The following is a 22,880-nucleotide window of genomic DNA, read 5'->3' as shown; positions in this document are numbered from 1 at the left end:
TGTTCGGTGGAAGCACTGCATGAAAATATCTGCCTGAAAATTTACCACAAAAGTGCGTTAGAGGGAGTAAACAAGCAAAGAAGGAGCAAAATTCAAAATTTTATCAAACTGCAGAAAGAAACAAAAACTTTATTGAAGACTCAATAATATTCAAATACTGAAGAAGAACCTTCTGCTGAAAACATCAACATGGATCCACAAACTATCCTCTGTGACATGTGTGCAGAGGACAGGAAACCAGCAAAGAAGACGTGCATGAAGTGTGAGATCTCCATGTGTGTCCAGCACCTCCAGGCCCACCTGACCACACCTGTGTTACTGCAGACTCATCCTCTGACTGAACCCATGGCTTTATGTGGGAACACCAAATGTCCTCAGCACGGCAAGCTCCTGGAGTACTACTGCTTGGACGACATGACCTGTGTGTGTGTTTCCTGCGCCATTGAGGACCAGCACCGCCTACACAATATGGAGACCTTCTCCACAGCCCACAAAGAGCTCCTGGAGAAGCTGAAAGCTGAGCAGCTGATCTTACAGGAGAAAACAGACGATGAGAATGTGAGTCTGGAAAAGTGGGAGAAGAGTGAAAGAGAGAAGCTGGGTCGCTGCAGTGTGTGTCTGATTGAGGCTGTGACTAAGCTGCGTGACATCTCTCTGACCAGCGTCCAGAGCTCAGTCTCTGCTCGTATGGTGTCCCTGAAAACCAGCAAGAGCAGCCTGGAAGCAGCACAGAAGGAGAAGGACACCTTCAGTTTCCTGCAGATGTATTCTCAGGTGCAGCAGGATGTGGAGAAGGCCAAAGCTGTGGATCTGAGTAAAGGGCTGGAGCCGGGCAGCCATCGGGACAAACTGGTTGAGGAGATAAGACAGAATGGGGAGAAGATGGTGAAGCAAGCATCTCAGTTCTGGGGATCATTGCTGACTCTGGTTGATCCTGAACACCACCAGGAGCTTGTTCCCACTGATTCACACCTGATCTTTGAGCCACAGTCTCTGGGTCCTGGCATGTTGCTGTCCACTGACAACAGGAAGGTTTTCCACAGTCAGTGGATGACATTTTGTTCTTCCTGCTTATTCTTAATTAAGAGTACACTTCCTGTTCCTGACTTTAAGAGATGGGTGATCAGCATTTCCAAAGACTGTGACTGGACCATTGGTGTATGTGACGACACTTATGCAACCAATATGAAGGATGGATATATCTATGGCCTACGCTGCCAAGGTAACCAGCTTTTCTCTCTCACAACAGAGTCTAGTTTGGTTATGATTCAAAGTGAACATTCAATGTTTTTTGGGATGCCGAAAATTGAAACGCCCCAACAGCATTATAAGGTTTCCCAACAAGTGATCAACACTCCAGGTGGAAATGTGGAACCACAGATGACCAGACCACAAATAGTGGAAATTGTGTGGAGCTTTCCAAACTCATTATCATTCTTCAGCAAGATCAGGCAGCACCAGAGAATAAACTTACTCACAGTAACAATCAGCTCTACCAGCTCAGACCTCAAGCCTTTTGTTTGTCTCCAGGGTTTAGAAAAGGAAGCGACAAATGAGTTCACCTTCAGTTCAACGACATCTCTATTTGGAGGAGTTTCACAACAATATCAGAATCAGTCGAAATGCTCATGTAGGAAGTTTAAATCTGGTCATGGATTGTATTATGGAACATCTTTAGGCTCCAAGTCTTCCCAGTCAATCTGCTCTTGTGGAAAGATTATTGGTTCCCCACCAATCACAGCGGTGCTTTGTGAACTTCTGTAAATAACACCCATGCTGTTGTCCAAAACCCACATTCTGGATCATAGCTCCAGCTACTCCCACCAGTCTGTTTGTTCCTGTGGAAAAGCTCTTAGTGATGACAGAGATGGTTTGTAAACTTTGCTAATTGTAGATCTATTCATTATTTTATTTTTCCTTTCAGCAGATGAATGTAAGTGTAACTGACCGATAAATTCAGTATGATGCTTTTTTGTGATTAAATTGTTACATTTTGACCGAACAAAATTCAAATGAAATATGAAATGTATATTTTCTTGCATGTTTTTCCAGTTTTAATAATTTCTAACTTTTGCATTTGGTTTGGTAATGGGGTTTGGGATGCAGAAAATTTTCATTGTAATTATTTCCCCTCCCCGGTGCTGTCTTGCTACTCTTATCATAATATTTTCTACCCTCCTCATGGTAATTGTTCCTGTGGAAAATGATTGATGGTGAAAACATCACAAAGACGGTTTGTAAACTTTGGTAGTTCGAACTCTGCTGATGTTTTTTTCCACTCACCAAATATTTATTAATGTATCCGATTTAGTTTCTGTCACAGGAATGTACATCATATGTCATACATCACATCATATTCATTATTCAAGGTGTACTCTCAGTGGCAAGGGAACAATAATAAGAGAACAGCACCACCAAGGCTGGAGACAGAGCAATACTGGAAGAGCATATGGGAGAAGGACGCAACCCATAACGGCAATGCTCAGTGGCTAGTGGATCTGAGGGCAGACCACAGCGACCTCCCTGAACAGGGTCCAGTAACCATCACAGTGGCAGATATCCAAGAAAGGGTCTCCAGTATGAAGAGTTGGACAGCACCAGGGCCCGACATGGTTCACGCCTACTGGCTAAAGAAGCTGACTGCACTCCACGAGCGTCTGGCAGCACAAATGAACCAGCTGCTAGTTAACGAGAGACACCCGGAATGGCTAACCGAAGGCCGGACGGTCCTGATCCCCAAGGACCCCAAGAAGGGACCGGTCCCCTCCAACTACCGACCAATAACCTGCCTCAGTACTACATGGAAGCTCCTGTCAGGCATCATATCGGCTAAGATGAACAGGCACATGGGTCAATACATGAGTGGGACACAGAAAGGAATTGGCAAGAATACCAGAGGCGCAAAACACCAGCTACTGGTAGACAGAACAGTCAGCCGAGACTGCAAGACCAGACTGACCAACCTGTGCACTGCCTGGATTGATTACAAGAAGGCCTATGACTCAATGCCCCACAGCTGGATACTGGAATGCCTAGAATTGTACAAGATCAATGGGACCCTAAGAGCCTTCATCAGGAACTCAATGGGGATGTGGTGTACAACACTAGAGGCCAACTCCAAGCCCATAGCACAAGTCACCATCAAGTGCGGGATCTACCAAGGAGATGCTCCGTCCCCACTGCTGTTCTGCATAGGCCTGAACCCCCTCAGTGAGATCATTAACAAGACTGGCTACGGATACCGACTATGGAACGGAGCAGTTGTCAGCCACCTCCTGTACATGGATGACATCAAGCTGTATGCCAAGAGTGAACGAGACATCGATTCACTGATCCACACTACCAGGCTATACAGCAATGACATTGGAATGTCGTTCGGACTGGAGAAGTGTAGTCGGATGGTAACAAAGAGAGGGAAGGTAGTCAGAACTGAGGGGATTGAACTACCAGAAGGCAACATTGCAGACATAGAGGACAGTTACAAGTACTTGGGGATCCCGCAGGCGAATGGGAACCATGAAGAGGCCGCTAGAAAAGCTGCAGCCACCAAGTACCTGCAGAGGGTCAGGCAAGTCCTGAGGAGTCAGCTGAATGGTAAGAACAAGATCCGGGCCATCAACACGTACGCCCTGCCCGTGATCAGGTACCCTGCTGGGGTAATAGGCTGGCCAAAGGAGGAGATAGAAGCCACTGACATAAAGACAAGAAAGCTCCTTACCATGCATGGAGGGTTTCACCCCAAGTCCAGCACCCTGAGGCTGTACGCTAAGCGGAAGGAAGGGGGCCGGGGACTGGTGAGTGTCAGCACCACAGTCCAGGATGAGACAACGAACATCCAAGAATACATTGGGAAGATGGCCCCAACTGACCGAGTGCTCAGTGAATACCTCAGGCAGCAGAAACCCAAGAAAGAGGAGGGAAACGAGGAACCATCATGGAAGGACAGGCCCCTGCACGGTATGTACCACCGGCAGATAGAGGAGGTGGCTGATATCCAGAAATCCTACCAGTGGCTGGACAAAGCTGGACTGAAAGACAGCACAGAGGCACTAATCATGGCAGCACAAGAACAAGCTCTGAGCACAAGATCCATAGAGGCTGGGGTCTATCACACCAGGCAAGACCCCAGGTGCAGGCTGTGTAAAGATGCCCCAGAGACAATCCAGCACATAACAGCAGGGTGCAAGATGCTAGCAGGCAAGGCATACATGGAACGCCATAACCAAGTGGCCGGCATAGTGTACAGGAACATCTGTGCCGAGTATAACCTGGAAGTCCCGAGGTCAAAATGGGAGATGCCCCCAAGGGTGGTGGAGAATGACCGAGCTAAGATCCTGTGGGACTTCCAGATACAGACGGACAAAATGGTGGTGGCTAACCAACCGGACATAGTGGTGGTAGACAAACAGAAGAAGACGGCCGTAGTGATCGATGTAGCGGTTCCGAATGACAGCAATATCAGGAAGAAGGAACACGAGAAGCTGGAGAAATACCAAGGGCTCAGAGAAGAGCTCGAGAGGATGTGGAGGGTGAAGGTAACGGTGGTCCCCGTGGTAATCGGAGCACTAGGTGCGGTGACTCCCAAGCTAGGCGAGTGGCTCCAGCAGATCCCGGGAATAACATCAGAGATCTCTGTCCAGAAGAGCGCAGTCCTGGGAACAGCTAAGATACTGCGCAGGACCCTCAAGCTCCCAGGCCTCTGGTAGAGGACCCGAGCTTGAAGGATAAACCGCCCGCAGGGGCGTGCTGGGTGTTATATATATATATATATATATATATATATATATATATATATATATATATATTAAATACAGTCCAGCCTGAGGTTTATGACTTTTGATCGAAGTGTTTAAAAGACTGATCGTAGTTTGGATCATTCTAGAATCTCAAGATGGACCAAATATAAAACTGACCAAACAAGCAAAATCTTTTGATGCCATGATTTTTATTTAGAGGCACTTTTCCTACTTCGTGTACACCCCACATCTTATTGATAATTTCCAGTTTATCTAAAGCCAAACTCATATTGTGAGTTATAGACAAACACAGAACATCATGATACTCAAATAAAAGTTTGTATTATACAAAGTGGGCAATCCATTTCCAAAGAATTGATGACTTAAATCTGACTTGACCACAGGAACCGCCCCCTGCTGGCCGTTAAAAAGAATGCAGGTTTTAAAGTAAGGCATTGCCTGGCACCTCTGTTTTTTTATAAAAACTGTTCCCGACCCCACTGTTAGATTATATGCAATGATATGTGTTGGCATGAACTGGTATTCATTCGTGGGAGCTGGAACTTTCCATTTAATGCCATTCTGAAGTTATGGAAAGACAAGCTCCTATAAACAAAGTCAAAAGGCTTTTACTCTGAAATGCAAAACGAGATTGATTTGAGATTGAGATGTTACCACTGTAGAGGTTGTGTATGGTTTTCATGAACTCCAATTACTTAGTGGAAACAGTAATTGTCCTGTTAACAGCATCCACATTTAATTATTAAAAGTACCAAATAAACAATTATAATTACGATATTGACGTGATAAAACTGTGGGGTTGTATACTGTCAATGTAGAGTGAAATGATCTTGTGGAAACAGCAACTTTGCTTTTAATGTGATTCTGAAGTCAGTGAAAGAGTGGGTCATACATGGGCAATTTCAACGGGCCATTACTTTGAAAGGCAAAATCAAGGCGACTTGAAATTGACTTGATATCCTCGTGATAGTGTACACTGTCGATCTTGAGTGAAATTATCCCGTGAAAACAGTAATTTTCATTTTTACAACATTCTGAAATAATTGAAAGAGTACATCACATATGGACAAATTCGACGGGCCATTAATTTGAAAGGCAAAATCAGACGAATTTGAAATTTACATGGTTTTGCTGTCGGGTTGGATACTGTTGATCTAAAGTGGAATCATCCTGTGGAAACAGTATATTTCATTTTAAGAGCATTTTGAAATCGTTAAAAGAATAAGTCATATATGGGCAATTTGAAAAGGCTTTTATTTTGGAAAGAAAAACCAGACTGACTTGATATTGATATGGTGTCACTGTAGTGTTGCATACTGTTGATCTAAAGTGGAATTACTCTGTGGAGACAGAAATTTTCATTTTTAGAGCATTCTGAAATCGTTAAATGAGTAGGTCGTATCTTGGCATTTTGAAAAGGCTTTTATTTTGGAAGGCAAAATCAGAACGCTTTGAAATTGACTTGGCAACATCCTGAGGTTGGATACTGTTGATCTAAAGTGGAATTACCCTGTGGAAACAGCAATTTTCATTTTTAGAGCATTCTGAAACCACTGAAAGTTAGGTCTTAAATGGGCAGATTCAACAGGCCATTAGTTTGGAAGGTAAAATCAGAATGACTTGAAATTGATACGGTAACATCGCGAGATTGTATACTATTGATCTAAGGTGAAATTATCCCGTGGAAACAGGATTTTTTCTATTTAGAGCATTTCGAAATCATTACAAAAGTAAGTCATATATGGGCAATTTCAATGGGCCATTACTTTGGAAAGTAAAATCAGACTGACTTGATATTGACATGGTATCACTGTGGGGCTTTATACTGTAAATACAAAATGAAATTACCCTGTGGAAACAAGATTTTTTCTTTGTAGAGCATTTTGAAATCGTTAGAAGAGTACCGGTAAGTCAAATATGGGCAATTTCACATTTCTGTGGTTGGATAGTGTTGATACAAAATGCAACTAGTCTTTGGAAATATGACTTTTGCTTTTAAGAGCATTCTGAAGTCATTGAAAGAGTAGTTAAAAAAAAAATGAAAATTCACAGGGCTTTTACTTTGAAATCCAAAATAAGATGGCCTTGCTATTGACAGGGCGCTATTAGGGTACAATGTTGAGTCATGTAGATCTAACATTAAAGTTTGTAAACAAGCCTAAATTATATGTTATTGTGTTCTTAACATATCTGTTAATTCACTCGAAGTTGGCTTTTATTTTGAAATCCGGTTTCCACATCCATTCCCGTAATACTTTGAATACACAGGGAACAGAAAACAAACTGGAGGCTGGCTTGACTGCAAGTCTCGAATTGGAGGCTGGCTTGACACAAGTAGTTAACGAAAGATTTCTCGACACACCCTCCTAAGCTTCAGCACAGTGTCCCCCATCACTATTTTTACGTGTGTGCTTCGTATTTTTGAGTGGATTGGAGCACCCAGATGTCAACAAAAATCGATCCACGCATTTGTAAATCTTAGTTCACCTTTTTGGATCATATCATGCGCATTCGTAGCCCTTTTTTACGCAAATTTCCCTCCATACTCGTTGGCACCTCCTACATTAAGTAGGAGTTTCATGAGAAATGAAACCTAAGTTAAACCATTATAAAACAGCTGCAGTCACGCTGGTCTGACCCCACCCCTTCAGTGTGAATCAGAGAGTCAACAGAGACTCTTTGTAAAGTCCGTTAGAGACACGAGCAAAATTCGAGGACTTGAAAGACTTGAACTTGAACAAGGAATCATTTTTAACTTATCTAAACGGGACATCCTGCTTTAAAAAATGTCTGAAAACATCAAGATGGATTTACAAACTGTTCTCTGTGACATGTGTACAGAGGACAGGAAACCAGCAAAGAAGACGTGCATGAAGTGTGAGATCTCCATGTGTGTCCAGCACCTCCAGGCCCACCTGACCACACCTGTGTTACTGCAGACTCATCCTCTGACTGAACCCATGGCTTTATGTGGGAACACCAAATGTTCTCAGCACGGCAAGCTCCTGGAGTACTACTGCTTGGACGACATGACCTGTGTGTGTGTTTCCTGCGCCATTGAGGACCAGCACCGCCTACACAATATGAAGACCTTCTCCACAGCCCACAAAGAGCTCCTGGAGAAGCTGAAAGCTGAGCAGCTGATCTTACAGGAGAAAACAGACGATGAGAATGTGAGTCTGGAAAAGTGGGAGAAGAGTGAAAGAGAGAAGCTGGGTCGCTGCAGTGTGCGTCTGATTGAGGCTGTGACTAAGCTGCGTGACATCTCTCTGACCAGCGTCCAGAGCTCAGTCTCTGCTCGTATGGTGTCCCTGAAAACCAGCAAGAGCAGCCTGGAAGCAGCACAGAAGGAGAAGGACACCTTCAGTTTCCTGCAGATGTATTCTCAGGTGCAGCAGGATGTGGAGAAGGCCAAAGCTGTGGATCTGAGTAAAGGGCTGGAGCCGGGCAGCCATCGGGACAAACTGGTTGAGGAGATAAGACAGAATGGGGAGAAGATGGTGAAGCAAGCATCTCAGTTCTGGGGATCATTGCTGACTCTGGTTGATCCTGAACACCACCAGGAGCTTGTTCCCACTGATTCACACCTGATCTTTGAGCCACAGTCTCTGGGTCCTGGCATGTTGCTGTCCACTGACAACAGGAAGGTTTTCCACAGTCAGTGGATGACATTTTGTTCTTCCTGCTTATTCTTAATTAAGAGTACACTTCCTGTTCCTGACTTTAAGAGATGGGTGATCAGCATTTCCAAAGACTGTGACTGGACCATTGGTGTATGTGACGACACTTATGCAACCAATATGAAGGATGGATATATCTATGGCCTACGCTGCCAAGGTAACCAGCTCTTCTCTCTCACAACAGAGTCTAGTTGGGTTATGATTCAAAGTGAACATTCAATGTTGTTTCGGATGCCGAAAATTGAAACGCCCCAACAGCATTATAAGGTTTCCCAACAAGTGATCAACACTCCAGGTGGAAATGTGGAACCACAGATGACCAGACCACAAATAGTGGAAGTTGTGTGGAGCTTTCCAGACTCATTATCATTCTTCAGCAGGATCGGGCAGCACCAGAGAATAAACTTACTCACAGTAACAATCAGCTCTACCAGCTCAGACCTCAAGCCTTTTGTTTGTCTCCAGGGTTTAGAAAAGGAAGCGACAAATGTGTTGCTCACTACGGCAACTCGAAAGATGGTTAGACGAGTTCAGCAACAATATCAGAATCAGTGGAAATGCTCATGTGGGCAGATTTATGGTGAGTCTACTGATGGATACCATTATGGAGGGGCTTTTTATCCCATGCATTCCAAATCAACCTGCTCTTGTGGAAATATTATTGGTGTGGCACGAATAACAGCGGTGCTTTGTGAACTTCTGTAACTAATGCTCATGCTGTTGTCCAAAACCCACATCACCACATTTCTTATTAACCATGTAAGTTTTAGTTCCTCTTAAAATGCAGATTATCTGTAAATGAACATGTGGTGCTGGCTGTGCAAAAGTCTCTCTACTGCTAAAACTTGCAAAAGTAGTCTAGAGTAGGTTTTGTCATCATAATTGGTGCAAATTCAACACTCTTGTGCTAAATTATGGCTGGTGTATTGCTGCTTAAATATAATCAACAGCTTACTCTGTATTTGTGACATTGCGAATGTTTCTTGTTAATTAAACCAAACTGCAAACATTACAAGGGAGCTTCAGTCAAACTTGTCTGACCAATCTTTCAGTGTGTGGTTTAGCAGTGGTGAGATATTTTCCAGAGAACTGAAACTGTTGTGGAGTGCTCCTGAGCAGGCTGAAGACTTTCACCAGAAACAGGCAAAAAAAAATAAATGGAAAACTCAAGGATTCATCAGATTTCAAGCCATCCTCAGTTTCATTAAAAGAGAGCATCAAGGACTGCATTCATGGAGGCATTCCTGCTGGGAAAACATGTCTAACAGCAGCATACAAACAAAACAAGAAGAACAGAGCCACAAACTGTTCTCTGTGACATGCGTGGAGCGGATAAAAGGAAACCATCAAAGAAGACATGCAGCCTCATCCTCTGGAACTATCTTATATCCCCGTGTTTGTTGTGTTTACCATTAGTTCCAGAAGCAGTTTAAGATACAGAGTGATATAAGTGGCACAGATCTTTAGTTTCATGTGTACACACTGTAAATGATCTAATCAATAATAAAATCATTTCAGTTGACTGGATGAAATGTGCTGTGGAATTTTGTAAATAAAGTCTGCAACACGCAAAGAGCTATGATCAAGCTATATATTACTGCACAGGAGAGCCAACACACACATCAAACATCACAGTTCAGTCATGCCAGCTCTGCCCTTGGGATGTCTCAGCTCCTCTTTAATACCCCTCCACACACAACTCTCTGTATCTTTTAGTTACAACAGGTTTCTGTCCCACGGGCTGCGGCTGGGCAGAGAGCAACTCCCACCATGTTTTCCCAGGAAGCTCCTGGCGCTGGCCCCGAGTTTCATCCTTCTGAGCATACAAAGGTTATACCTAAACACACAAATCTAAATGTGAGGATAAACTAGAATTTTCCATAACAAATGTGTTTTTGAAATATAAAAGCTGCCTTTTTTTCAAACTTGAGGTTTTTTATTTAAATGCTGTCATTCTGTTCTGGGGCTTGAATATAATGTAGTTTTCTTATCCAGCCTTCCATTTTAAAGTGTTTGTCTCCATCAGCTGGTATTGAATGTGTTACTGCTTCACAGCTGGGGTAGTCGACATGTTTTTGTATCAAAGTAACCTTTCAGCATGCTTCAAGACCACCTCTGAACATCCTCTGGGCCCTGCTTACAGGCTTTATCAATGCAGGCACTTTGTCTAATCATGTGTCTTCCATACTGGATCATGTGCATTTATCCCTGTGCAGGTTTGATGGGAGGAGGCTAAGATACTGATGTAAGTAAACAGAAATATTTAGCTTCATGTGTACACACTGTAGATGATCTAATCAATAATAAAGTCATTGGAGTTTGAAGTTGTGGAAGGTTTTTATTGACTGGATGAAATGTAACGTGACTTTTGAAATATAACAACTGCCTTTTTTTAATCTTCACTCAAATATGACAAAGAAAAAATAACAGTTTACATAAGAACAATTTGAAATGAACTGTGTGAAACTAAATACTGTTAAATACTCACACTGAAGGACTTCTGAAGCTAACATGAAGGAATCAGCTTATTTAAAGGCTTTAATCATTACAGTAAATCCACTTGAAGCTCTCGTTTGTAAAAGGAAACACAAACAAACTTTGGTATTGATCAGGAGCAGCTGAACCAGGTAAGACAAAAGTACAAATAGATTCAATAACATCTGTACTGTAAGTTCAGCACTACATTACTACATGCTGTCTGTGCTCCCAGATTGTACTCATTGCACTAACAGATCATTTATAGAAAGTATAACTCATTAAAGTGCAAAACTTTAGCAAAGGAATGACAGGTTTTCTAAAAAACAAGTCGATGTTATAATTTTGTTACAGCAATTGCAGAAACATTTAGGATGTATAAATAATTTAAGACATTTACTATAATTTTATATGTCAGTGACAAAGGCGTTTAGGAGTTTGCACTGGAATGATGAGAGAGCAGGCCTGCAGAGGTAGCCTGCATCTTACTACCTGGAAACACACTCAGACCTGGAATATTCAGAGTGTGAGGAGACCCAGAGTCTGTGTGCTGGAAAATACTTCTGTTATAGAGAGTGGAACTTACGCAGCTAGAGCTGCGCTGAATGTTAACATCAAACTACCTGAACGAGTATCAAAATATGATGTTTTTAAGTAATAAAACGTCTGCTCGCTTCAGTTTACACCGGACTAACAGACTAACGGCATGTGGGAGTCAAACCGGCGCCGCTTCTTTCTTTGCAAAGCCGGACGTTCAGCTGTCGTTCCCGAAGACGGTGTTGAGCTGCTGGGTGACTCTGATGAAGGTCGTCCTGCGGCTCAGCTCCTTCAGCTTGGCTGCACCGACATACGTGCAGGTGGAGCGGACCCCTCCCAGGATGTCTCGTATGGTGTCACCCACCGGACCTTTGTAGAGAACTTCCACGGTCTTCCCCTCCGACGCTCTGGAGGCAAAGAAAATGAATGAATGACATCTCACCTAAATAACCTTCCTCTAACAGCCAAGCACCTGACGCCAACCTGTAATCAGCCACGCCTCCCGCATGTTTCTTCATCGCCGTGTCGGAGCTCATGCCGTAAAACAGTTTGTACTTCTTGCCGTTTTTTTCGATGATCTCGCCGCTGCTCTCCGAGTGGCCGGCCAGCATACCACCGAGCATCACAAAGTCTGCTCCAGCACCTGAGAGCCAAACAAACAAACTCCGTTTTCACGCTAGTTATACTTTCTAAGATTGGAGTTAAAGTTCTCTTTGAAAACACAGCAACTCACCAAAAGCCTTGGAGACATCTCCCGGGCAAGTGCACCCCCCGTCCTGTGTGAAAGCAAACAAGGCGTTACGAGCGTGACTTTATCATGGCTGCACAACTCTAACAAATAACACTGACCTGGGAATTACAGTCAGTAGTTTCATCAGGCTACGGCCCATGAGTAATAAACTAAAGATAAATCAATGTCAGTTTCTGTCTCACAGGTCTCGGCTTAAAGGAAGAGTCCAGAACATTTTGTGTTGTTAAATGACAAGAATGAGTCTAAACTCTGTCCAGGAACAGTGGAAAACACACACAGTACATAAAAGACAGATGTAATAATAACAACAATAAAATGATCATCAGGGTAAACAGACTAAGAACATGTTATAATGAAGAGCATGCAAGTCTGAACTGATGGGCTTTGAAATGAGATTTAAAATAGAAAGTGAGTTTATGGTCAGATCTGGATATCAGCTGATATTATCTATTTGGCTCAAAAAAGGAAAGGAGAGGCGGGACAAACACTCTTGAACCATGCAGATGTGCACCAGAGGGGATTCTGGTTGGCAACACAAAAGGAACAACCAGCTGATCCAAGCAATCGGGGAAAGTGTAAAAGAGTAAATAAATAACTCCACGAAATAAATGTTAGGAAAGTTTGTTTAACTTGTATATCTGATTTTTAAATGACCGACCAGTAGCATCAGTCATAATATTGGTGGGGCTTGTTTTGCGCACTTCCTTTTCGAAACCTCGAACTGAGCCCTTATTTTGTTTTTGTTAAGCCACATGTCGCTGCAACAGTCACTTATTAACCACAGGAAAACCACCCTGGGTGGAGGACACCCCGCTTTACCTTCTATTTTACCCTAAATATAAATATACCCAAAATCTATTAAAATTTATATTTTGCAATAAATAAGACTTTAAGCAACGACTGAGACCATAAACACTTTAGAGGAGTGTTTACTGAGATCTCAGATGAAAAAACTCAAAAAAGGAGCAGTTTCTTATCGATGTATTAAATCTGACTCGACCACAGGAACCGCCCCCTGCTGGCCGTTAAAAAGAATGCAGGTTTTAAAGTGCATAACACAATGTACTGCCCATATTTTACATACAAGAAACAGCTAAAACTCAACCATGTGCACCTAGAAAGCTCACAAATTAATGGTATATGTTATTGATTCAAAAGGATTTAAAAAAATAAAAAATAGAACTTGTGGTTTGAGACACACTTCTATTTCTATTCCTTGGACCACTTCCTGTGTGCTTCCTTTTAACACAGGAAACATGCCATCTTCAAACTCTTCTCATCGCGACTGCACTCACTGAGATGATGTGGCCACCCAGGCCGTGGGCTGCATCTGCACACTCAATGACGGCGCTCAGCTGAGGATAGCCAACCCCTGTCTTCTTGCGGGTGGTGCACACAGAGCCTGAAGAGGAAGGAGGAGAGAAACAGGAAACAGCAGTTTTAAGCACTGTTGAGTCTTTATGTGGCAAATGAACGTTGACTGCATGGTGGCAAATATGAATAACTATTAGCAGAGAAAAAGGAACGTAAACAAGGTGGGTAATTTTATATAAATATAGAAAATGTTCTTATAATTTAAATATGCCTGTGCAGAAAATAGGCAAGATAACCTCACGGCGAGTGAGCTAAGATCAACTGCAGAGTGCCTTAAGGCTCACCTGGTCCGATGCCTACTTTGATGATGTCGGCGCCGGCGAGGATCAGCTCTTCCACCATCTCTCCTGTTACTACGTTCCCTGCCTGAGCAAAAATAAAAATCAGCACGTATCCGAGAAATGTCGTTTTCCTCGGGCATTTAAAAGGATTCACAATCAGGAACTGACCATTATCGTGTGCGAGGGGAACTTCTCCCTGACGTCTCTGACGAAGTGGACAAAGTGCTCTGAATAACCGTTTGCCACATCCACGCAGATGTACTTCAGCTGCGGCACCGCCTCCACCACGGCCGAAATCTTCTCAAAGTCACCGTCACCGGTCCCCGTGCTGACTGCCACACTCTAAGAGACGAACACAGAAGAGTGAGACTCGTCTTACAGCTAACACGCCATTAATAACCTCGTCAGAATCACTGGTTCAAACAGCAGTGAGTACCTCCAGACATTCTGGATGCTTTTCTGCAAACTCCAACCAGTCATCCACCGTGTAATGTTTGTGGACTGTAGTGAACAGAGTAAACTGGAGGAAGACACAAAGAACAAAATTCGGTTATCCATGCAGACATACAGCAGTGCAGGAACACAGCCTATCGTACTGTGCACAAGTCTTGAGCCACCAGAGTTTCTTTATATTTTGGTAGAAAAATGGGAAATAGGTGAAGTGATTTATCGGTGCAAAAATGCATGAACATACAAAATATAAGGCAAAAAAAGAATTTGCACAATTCTAACGAGTTTGAGAGTCAATATTTGGTGTGAACATCTTTATTCTTCAACACAACCTGAACTCTCTGAGGCAGATTTCTTGTGATTTCTTCAAGTAGTCTTCAGGAATAGTTCTCCAGGCTTCTTGAAGGACATTTAAAGCTCTTCTTTGGCTGTTTCTGCCTTTTGTTCTGTTCTCTGTCAAGATGATCCCACGCTGCTTCAATAGCATTGAAGTCTGGACTCTGAGGAGGCCAATCCATGGCTGATAGTGATCCACTGTGTTTTTTATATTCGCGTATATTTAACTTCATTGGCAGTGTGTTTGAAACCACCGTCATGCTGAATAATGAAGCTGCTACCATTCAGTCACTTTCCAGATGGCATTGCATGGTAAATAAATGGTAAATGGCCTGTATTTATATAGCGCTTTTCTAGTCCCTAAGGACCCCAAAGCGCTTTACATATCCAGTCATCCACCCATTCACACACACATTCACACACTGGTGATGGCAAGCTACATTGTAGCCACAGCCACCCTGGGGCGCACTGACAGAGGCGAGGCTGCCGGACACTGGCGCCACCGGGCCCTCTGACCACCACCAGTAGGCAACGGGTGAAGTGTCTTGCCCAAGGACACAACGACCGAGACTGGTTTATTTTGAGATGTACAGAAAAGTGGTGTCACTGCTGTTGGGATTAAATAATTTGCTTTTTATTAATAATGAATAATGAGTGTTATAAAGTTATACAGAGTAGTATTAAGTGGACACAGCCCTGAAAAATAAAGGCATGAGACCGTGTGTCCTTGGGGAGTAGAAAGCTGCAGACTCTCGCTCACACTTGCCTGGGAAAATGTAGATAAGAGGGAACCATCTCTAGTGGAAAGTTACAGGGACACTGTTGTTTAGACTAGAATGAGAGAGCTTCTGTAATAAAACTGTTGGGGGCGCACCGCCATTTTGAGATCCGCGGCAACGTGTCATGCAGGGCGCATCTCCCTTCTAGAAGTAATGTGAAAGAGAAATAAAGTGTTAAATGGTCTTCTGAGCAGTGTTTTGTCTTCCATCGGATGCCTCTGAGGAATCAAAAGAACTGGTGAATTGTTGATATTTACACTGCTCATGCCATCTGATGGCCATTAGGGGCAGTATTAATGAATGACACACACACACACACACACACACACACACACACACAAAAGTGTGTGTTTGTGATGTGGTTGTCATCTTTTTGTGGCTGAGAAGGTTAATAGAATTGTAAGATAATACAAAGAAACACACAGTTGTTTGGATTATCATTCTATTGATATAGAAATATTCCACATGTAAGCCACCAACATTTAAACTAAGGCATCAGACTCCTCCTGTTTTTAACCCCCCGTTCAGCAGGGACAGGTAAGAGAATCAGTGCCCATCCTCAGGTGTGTAATGTAGGGATTACTGGCACTCACATTACTCATGGCTTAGATAAATTTAGGTTCACCTACTTCTGTTTGGACTACTTTAATCACTCCCTACTGCTGCCAGCAGTACTTCTCAGTGAAATAATACATAACAGCAAACATTTCTGCACCTGGTGCAAAGCCACAGCCATCTCAAAGGTCCCCACAGTGTCCATGTTAGCAGCGATGATGGGGATCCCTCTGTAGCTGCCCTTAGAGTTCCTGAAGGTAAAGCTCCTCATCAGGTCAACCTGTGGTAGTAGAGGAGGCCAAAAAAAATTACTTAAGAATTAATTTATGCAACCAGCTGGCAAAACATTTATTTTAGTTATTTGGAATTCCCATCAATGATTTGCGGTGACTCGCAGAGCCACACAAGACTGTATTTTGTGCCCCTTTTAAAGCACTGTCGAATGGCCTGTGTGCTCACTTTCCAAGAATAGCTAATGATTTAGCAAATGGAAACATCTGCATGTAGGTCAGTCTGCTTTCCTGTGGAAACTGCGCACAGCTGCATTACCCACCTCGCTCCTAGACTTCAGCGTACTCCGTTTTGGCCGGAGGAGCACATCCTTGAAGTCTAGCTTGATGTCATTCTCTATACGAGGCATTTCCGAAAAGAAGCAGCAGCAGCCGGTCTAACAGGGAAAAAGATGGAGCAGTGCGAATCTATGAAAGAGAGGAAAGTTCATGTTAAGGGGACACCCCTTACTTTGTCATTCATACAGCCATGTATATGAAAAACAAGTAACTGTAAGCAGGTACGCTCAAAGTTGACGTCAGGAGGGACCCTCAAAAAGCCAAGAATCCTTCAAGGACTGAAAAAGAGACTCGGGGAAAATCCGGGACTGCGTTATGAAAATGGACTAAGTCCTTCTGTAGCTAATGAGTCCTGCTTTTTTAGCTCCGATGCCAAAATTCAAGGTTACACCACATAACGGGGTTAATAGCTGAAGTCACTCACAGACCGTTCATGTAAGCATGAGCTAATAACAATAAAATGAGTGAGTTATCTACCATTTTAATAATTTACCAAAACAAAGTACTTACCGTTGGGAAAATAACAGATCTGGTCCGAACCTCACCGCTTCAGCTTCCGTCTCCACTGGCGGGAAACTTTATTGTGGCGGACACCCGCTGGCACCCGCCTTGTAGTTTTTAAGGGGTTCTGCTCGGAGGAGACGACGCACGTAAAAACTACTAACTCGACTTGCGCTTTACGTCATGTGGTACTGATGTCGTAAGGATTTTTAAGGTACTTGGGTGAGAAATTTGGGTTTGCTTTTCTTGTGACCTGGCTCCAGTTAACGTAAAGTCATTTAGGTTTGAATGTTGTGTTTGTTTGTTTGTTTGTTTGTTTTTGCGGAAAATAAAATATATAAACCGGAAATCCACGAAGCGGAACGGTTAACGTACAAACGAGAAGGGGGAAAGACACAGGAAGTATCCACTGATTTTCTGTGAAGAGGAGGAATATCGCGTATCTTCATCAAAATACCACATCGAAACCTAAAATTCCAGAACGTAGTTGGAGATATTTTACATTCCTTTAATATATACTCGCACCACTGATCCCACTTGACTGATATTTCTACGAAGAAGTCAACAAAGATGCTGATTAAAGTGAAGGTAAGGTCCGTCATACTGAACGATTTGAGACTCGTCTTGTTATTACTGACTCACTGCCTCTGCTGGATCCGTTGAAATCATTTGCTTAACAATGTTTTTATCACAGACACTCACTGGCAAGGAGATAGAGATTGACATAGAGCCCACAGATAAGGTACATGTTTATCTTTTTTTGATGTGCGCAGATAGTAAGTCGCTGTGTTTTTCAGTGCATTTAATTCACGTCCATCCAGGTGGAGCGGATTAAAGAAAGGGTGGAGGAGAAAGAGGGGATCCCTCCCCAACAGCAGAGGCTAATCTACAGTGGAAAACAGATGTAAGACCCGGATACAGTTTTTTTTTATTAAAGAGTGAGGTTGGGGATGTATTTAATGGAAGCACCTGCACACAGTGTAGTTTATTACAGTAAATCTCTTAAAATAAATATCCCAGTGTAGCAAGTGCTCACTAGTGCACCACGTGTATCTGCCAGAAATCAGTTAGCCTTAGTTTAAAATGAAACTATACTTAAGATTTATATCTGTCACAGAAACAAATCTGCATTGGCATGCTAATACTGATAGGAAGGGCAAGAGCAGAATGATCAACTTTACCTCAGGTTAATGTACCCAGGCGAATTATAAAATGTATTAAATTTATAGTTAAAATCAGTCAAATATATGCTAAAGGCCATTTCATGCCATTGTGCCAACGAGACTTAGATCAGCTGACTGGAGCAAGAAGGAAACATAGGACTCAAAAATCCATCTGCACATATAGGTTTTTATTTTATAAAGTGTAAATTTTACAAAATCCACTTTGCACCTATATACTGCATTTTAGGAACAACCACAGACACATTGCTGACCTCGTTTTAATTTGAAAACTGCAGGGTGGTGCTTGAATGTGGACGGGGTGAAACAATGACTCCCACATTTGCCACCATATTCAGCCTTATCAGGCACAAAAATGCAGCTAAATCATTACGAGTTAGATTCATAAACATAATTTTTTGCTGTTTGCAAAGCAGTCGAGTCTAAAGGGTCACTTTAGTTGTTAGCAGTGACTCTGTAAGGTTTATGGTGAGATAACTGCCTTTTACTCATCGTTGAATTTTAGTAACATTTACAGCTTATTGTTGTTCTAAAGAAGGAAATCTCTTGTCTTAATTTTTGCTACCGCTTCTCTTCTGAAGCAGCATTTTTTATAATACAAAGAACTACAGATGTACGTCGACATTATCCTCAAAACGTTTAGGGAAAAGTTCCACATCTTTACCTGCTTAAACTGTTTTACGTATTAAAATAAATCATTTGTGTCAGATGGATTTTCATTTAAAAAAAAAAAAAGAGTATTGAATGCATCGTCTCTTTCCTCAGGAATGATGAGAAAACAGCAGCAGACTATAAAATCCAGGGAGGCTCCGTTCTCCACCTGGTACTTGCTCTGAGAGGAGGATGCCTGCTCCACCATCGCACAACACTCTGTTCTACACCTGCGGTGTAGCCTTCACCGCTGCCTCAGCTGTTGCCCTGCCTGCACGAAGCAAGAACAGTGACGACTCCGAGCCAGCGGCTGCTGGATCACCAGGTGGTATTGTAGCCAAGACGGAGCCTTGGTCTAAAAAGTCTGATCGGGCTCTCTTTATTTCAGACATTTCCCTGCAACCAACAGTGTGTTGGCCACAAACGCTCCCTCCTTCCACACTGTAAATTTGCCACGGTGCGACACCCTTATGTAGTTGAAAAGTTTCTCAGAATTAAAGAAAATTTTGTCTTCAAGTCAACAAATCACTTATTTTATCTGAAGCAGACAGGCCCGAGGTTTTCGAGGCATGTAAAAAAGTTACTTTAGTTCCACTAATGATAACACTGATGACTGGACTGCGATGCTGCCTCCAAACGTTCTTTAATTGATTTTTTTTTTTTATGCTGTGTACATGTTTTGTTATTCTTATATGATGCAGATGTGCAGTAGCGTAGTTAGATTTGAGGAGGATGAATCGCTGCATATGTAAAAGGATAGTTCCACATTTAAGGAAAGCCACCGACTCATTCTTCATGGGAAACCGACGTACCTCTCGCATCTGATCACTCAACATGAAGTCACTATCATCAGCTGGTTAAATTGCTTGTTTGTGTAGCACGAATAAGCTCCTTTACCGGGCGTGTCCCGAGAAAGTCCTTTAAATTACGCTTATAGAAGGTTTAAATGCAAAAGCTCACATGCAACAGTCAGAAACACAAGCTGTAGAATAAGTACTTTATAAATCAAAACACAAAAGTTCAAAATGAGTAAAAAAATGTAGATAGACTGAGTAGTGCAAGGTGCAAACTGTGCTATAGTGATGAATGGAAAAATAACCCAGCAATAAGACCGGCTGCACTCTTTAGGTGACAGATTTCCTTTGTTAGCATCTCTAAATCTTTTATTAACATGTCACATGACACATGTCGGTTTAATATGTGCAAAAAATAAGTGTTTAAAACAGAAACTGTGTTTCAGTCTTCTTCTTAACCCACAGTGAAATGTCATTTCTAACTGTGAATTTTCCACTTGGATTATGTTCCTAAAAGAAGACCAAGCGAGTTAAATGGCGACACGATGTAGTGGTTGTAAGTGGGTTTCTTCTCCCAGTCTTTGTGCTGATCTACCTGCCTGCTGGATGTAACCCTAACAGATCCATAATTTGTTGGACAAAGAGAATTTTTGTAGTTTTGCTTCCGTTCTCCACCGCAGTGGCTTTTAAATCAAACAGACCAGATGTGATTGAAGTGCAGACCTGCAGCTTTCAAAGAGTTTAACAGAATTGCATAAACTGTTTAGGAATTAGAGCCATTTTTAGAGGCTCAGAAAGCACAAAATAAAATTGGGTTTTTATCAATACTTTGATGAAGTCAACCACTGAAGTCTGTAGCCCATGGACGTTACCATTACTGCAGCCAGCTTCAGTCGCTGCTTGTTTGTGGGTCTCTCTGTCATCAATTTTGTATTCAGCAGTTGAAAGCGTGCTCTGTTGGTTTGAGATCAGATGACTGACTCGCCCATTGATAAATCTCATTTCTTTGCCTTTAGAAACTCTTGGGTTGCTTTTGCAGTTTGCTTTGTCTCATTTATGCATTTGCACAGTGAAGCTCTGTCTGATCAGCTTTGCAGCATTTGCCTAAATCTGAGCAGAGAGTACGACCCTGCACACTTCACAGTTCATCCTGCTGCTTCTATCTACAGCCACATCATCAGTAAACACTAGTACCCCCCCAGTGCACCTAACAGCCAAACGTCCCCATGAGCTAGTCTGGGTTGCATCTGTCCAGAACAGCGTGAGCTCTTCTAGTTGTTTTCCGGCAGTCTGATGTGTCCTTCCTGTTCTCGAGTCTAGTTTGCACCTTGTTGTAAACCTTCTGTATTAACCTTCATGAAAGTGTGTCGTGATTGTAGACTTTCACAGCGATGCACCTTCTTCCTCAAGCGTGTGCTTGACTTGTTTTAATGTTTCTCTTTTAATTTAGTCTTCTGTGGTATTGCTGAGCTCTGCATTCATTTAATATTTTTGGAAGAATGTGTCGGATTGTTGATCAGACAGGTTTATTTTAGCTCTTCAGCCTAATGATGGTCTCCCTCACTAACACTAACATGTCTTGGGCCTCCTCATATTTAGAGTTTTAGTGAAAAGCTTTAAATTATAAATTCAACACATGGAATCAGCTTCAAATATTAACGAGGAGCAGGCCTCTGAAAATGGGAGACTGTATAAAAATGACTATATAATGTCTGTATAATTCATAAACGGTTAATGTTAATTTTTATTTAAAATGCTTGAGTGAAATTATATCTAGACTGTTTCATTTAAAAACATATCTGCTGTGATCGTGTACAGAGGCAAAGTGTCTTTGTGCAACAAATTATGGACCAAACTATGTGAGAGTGGTGAAAGTCTTCATGAATCTGCATTTCCTAAAATCTAAAACTATTCCTGTGATGCAGACCAACATGTGATGTCAGGAAAATCTCCTGCAACTTGTTCTAAATCATGGACCACATATGGTAGTTGATTGTAAGCCTGCTTTATAAGCAGCCTGAGCATGTCCGTTGGGTAAGCTACTGATTTATTTAATGTGTTGGGCAGAGTTGGTTTTTGCTCTCATTGCATATTTGACTGTAGTGAGGAGCGCGGCTTCAGTTTACGTGGTTTGTTTGAGAAGCATTGCTGTGTTAGTTCCCACGTTGCTCCCACCAGTGTGTGACGAGTTATGAGAAACTGACTTTTGCTTTGGATTGATCTGTCAGTAGAATAAATTTGATCCTGCAAACGACTCGTGTTTACTGCTTTCTGTTTCTGATCTGTGTTTATTTGTTTGTCCGCAAACTCCACCGTCAGGAGTTAAACAACCAAACGTGGCACTCAGTTACATCTTACGTCCCTAAGGGTTTTTATCTACATCTGATATTATGATGTCATTGTGTTGCCTAGCAACCACCTACCAATGGCTCAAAGTGATCAGTTTTTAGCATTTTTGCCCTTACAATACCTCAAAAATAGCTTCCATCATTTTATTTCATGACGGTAACATCTCATTTCAATAAGTCACATCTAAATGGTAAATGGCCTGTATTTATATAGCGCTTTACTAGTCCCTAAGGACCCCAAAGCGCTTTACACATCCAGTCATCCACCCATTCACACACTGGTGATGGCAAGCTACATTGTAGCCACAGCCACCCTGGGGCGCACTGACAGAGGTGAGGCTCTGGCGCCACCGGGCCCTCTGACCACCACCAGTAGGCAACGGGTGAAGCGTCTTGCCCAAGGACACAACGACCGAGACTGTCCAAGCCGGGGCTCAAACCAGCAACCTTCCGATTACAAGGCGAACTCCCAACTCTTGAGCCACATCTCAAAATTTCTAATACTCAAAAGCTAAATTATGTATGATATATTGTGATGTCACCACATTGCTTGGCAACCACCTATCAGCGAGCTAAAATAACGGTTTTTTTTAGACCTTCCTATGATCCATCCTATCGTTTTCATTTCACAACAACCTTTAGATCCACAAAAGTTGAATTATATACATTTTGCAACCACGCAGCAACAGGCTGAAATGACCCATAATGTAAACCTATAAACGGCATCTAGCACCCCTATCTTTTTTTTTTAACCTTTCTCAGTGTGATCAAGTGTATCAGTCTGCCAACAGCATGAACAGGTCAGACAACACCGGACCATGGACACGTAACTAGATGATTAAGTTCAACTGAAGCTGCAAA

General features: G+C 42.5%; 4 protein-coding genes across 5 annotated transcripts; 3 read left to right on the top strand and 1 right to left on the bottom strand.

Annotated features, from left to right (window-relative positions):
* On the top strand, window positions 1-2,029 carry LOC143416483 (uncharacterized). Its single transcript, XM_076881729.1, has one exon. It carries the CDS (start codon window positions 190-192, stop codon window positions 1,762-1,764), a length of 1,575 nt encoding a protein of 524 aa, XP_076737844.1. The 5' UTR covers window positions 1-189; the 3' UTR covers window positions 1,765-2,029.
* Window positions 2,030-4,845: 2,816 nt separating this feature from the next.
* Window positions 4,846-9,462, top strand: LOC143416482 (uncharacterized). Its single transcript, XM_076881727.1, has one exon. The coding sequence runs from the start codon at window positions 7,544-7,546 to the stop codon at window positions 9,140-9,142; it is 1,599 nt and encodes a 532-aa protein (XP_076737842.1). The 5' UTR covers window positions 4,846-7,543; the 3' UTR covers window positions 9,143-9,462.
* Window positions 9,463-10,755: 1,293 nt separating this feature from the next.
* Window positions 10,756-17,202, bottom strand: gmpr2 (guanosine monophosphate reductase 2). 2 transcript variants are annotated; one of them, XM_004574152.4, is made up of 10 exons: window positions 17,055-17,202; window positions 16,529-16,673; window positions 16,136-16,255; window positions 14,292-14,375; window positions 14,024-14,197; window positions 13,859-13,940; window positions 13,496-13,602; window positions 12,183-12,225; window positions 11,933-12,092; window positions 10,756-11,856 (listed from the first exon to the last, which is right to left on the bottom strand). In XM_004574152.4, the coding sequence occupies exons 2-10, from the start codon at window positions 16,613-16,615 to the stop codon at window positions 11,667-11,669; spliced, it is 1,047 nt and encodes a 348-aa protein (XP_004574209.1). In that variant the 5' UTR covers window positions 16,616-16,673; window positions 17,055-17,202; the 3' UTR covers window positions 10,756-11,666. The 2 variants fall into 2 exon arrangements, with proteins under 2 accessions (XP_004574209.1, XP_076737843.1); XM_076881728.1 differs by lacking the exon at window positions 17,055-17,202 and adding an exon at window positions 16,770-16,918.
* On the top strand, window positions 17,125-21,925 carry LOC101480091 (ubiquitin-like protein NEDD8). Its single transcript, XM_004574151.2, has 5 exons — window positions 17,125-17,259; window positions 17,404-17,633; window positions 17,740-17,787; window positions 17,867-17,949; window positions 18,992-21,925. Exons 2-5 carry the CDS (start codon window positions 17,616-17,618, stop codon window positions 19,116-19,118), a joined length of 276 nt encoding a protein of 91 aa, XP_004574208.1. The 5' UTR covers window positions 17,125-17,259; window positions 17,404-17,615; the 3' UTR covers window positions 19,119-21,925.
* The last annotated feature ends 955 nt before the right edge of the window (window positions 21,926-22,880 follow it).

Source organism: Maylandia zebra, linkage group LG3 (genome assembly GCF_041146795.1).
Source record: "Maylandia zebra isolate NMK-2024a linkage group LG3, Mzebra_GT3a, whole genome shotgun sequence".
NCBI lineage: Eukaryota > Metazoa > Chordata > Actinopteri > Cichliformes > Cichlidae > Maylandia > Maylandia zebra.
The sequence above is the reverse complement of the archived record's forward strand: the minus strand, read 5'-3'. Positions and strand labels throughout refer to the sequence as shown.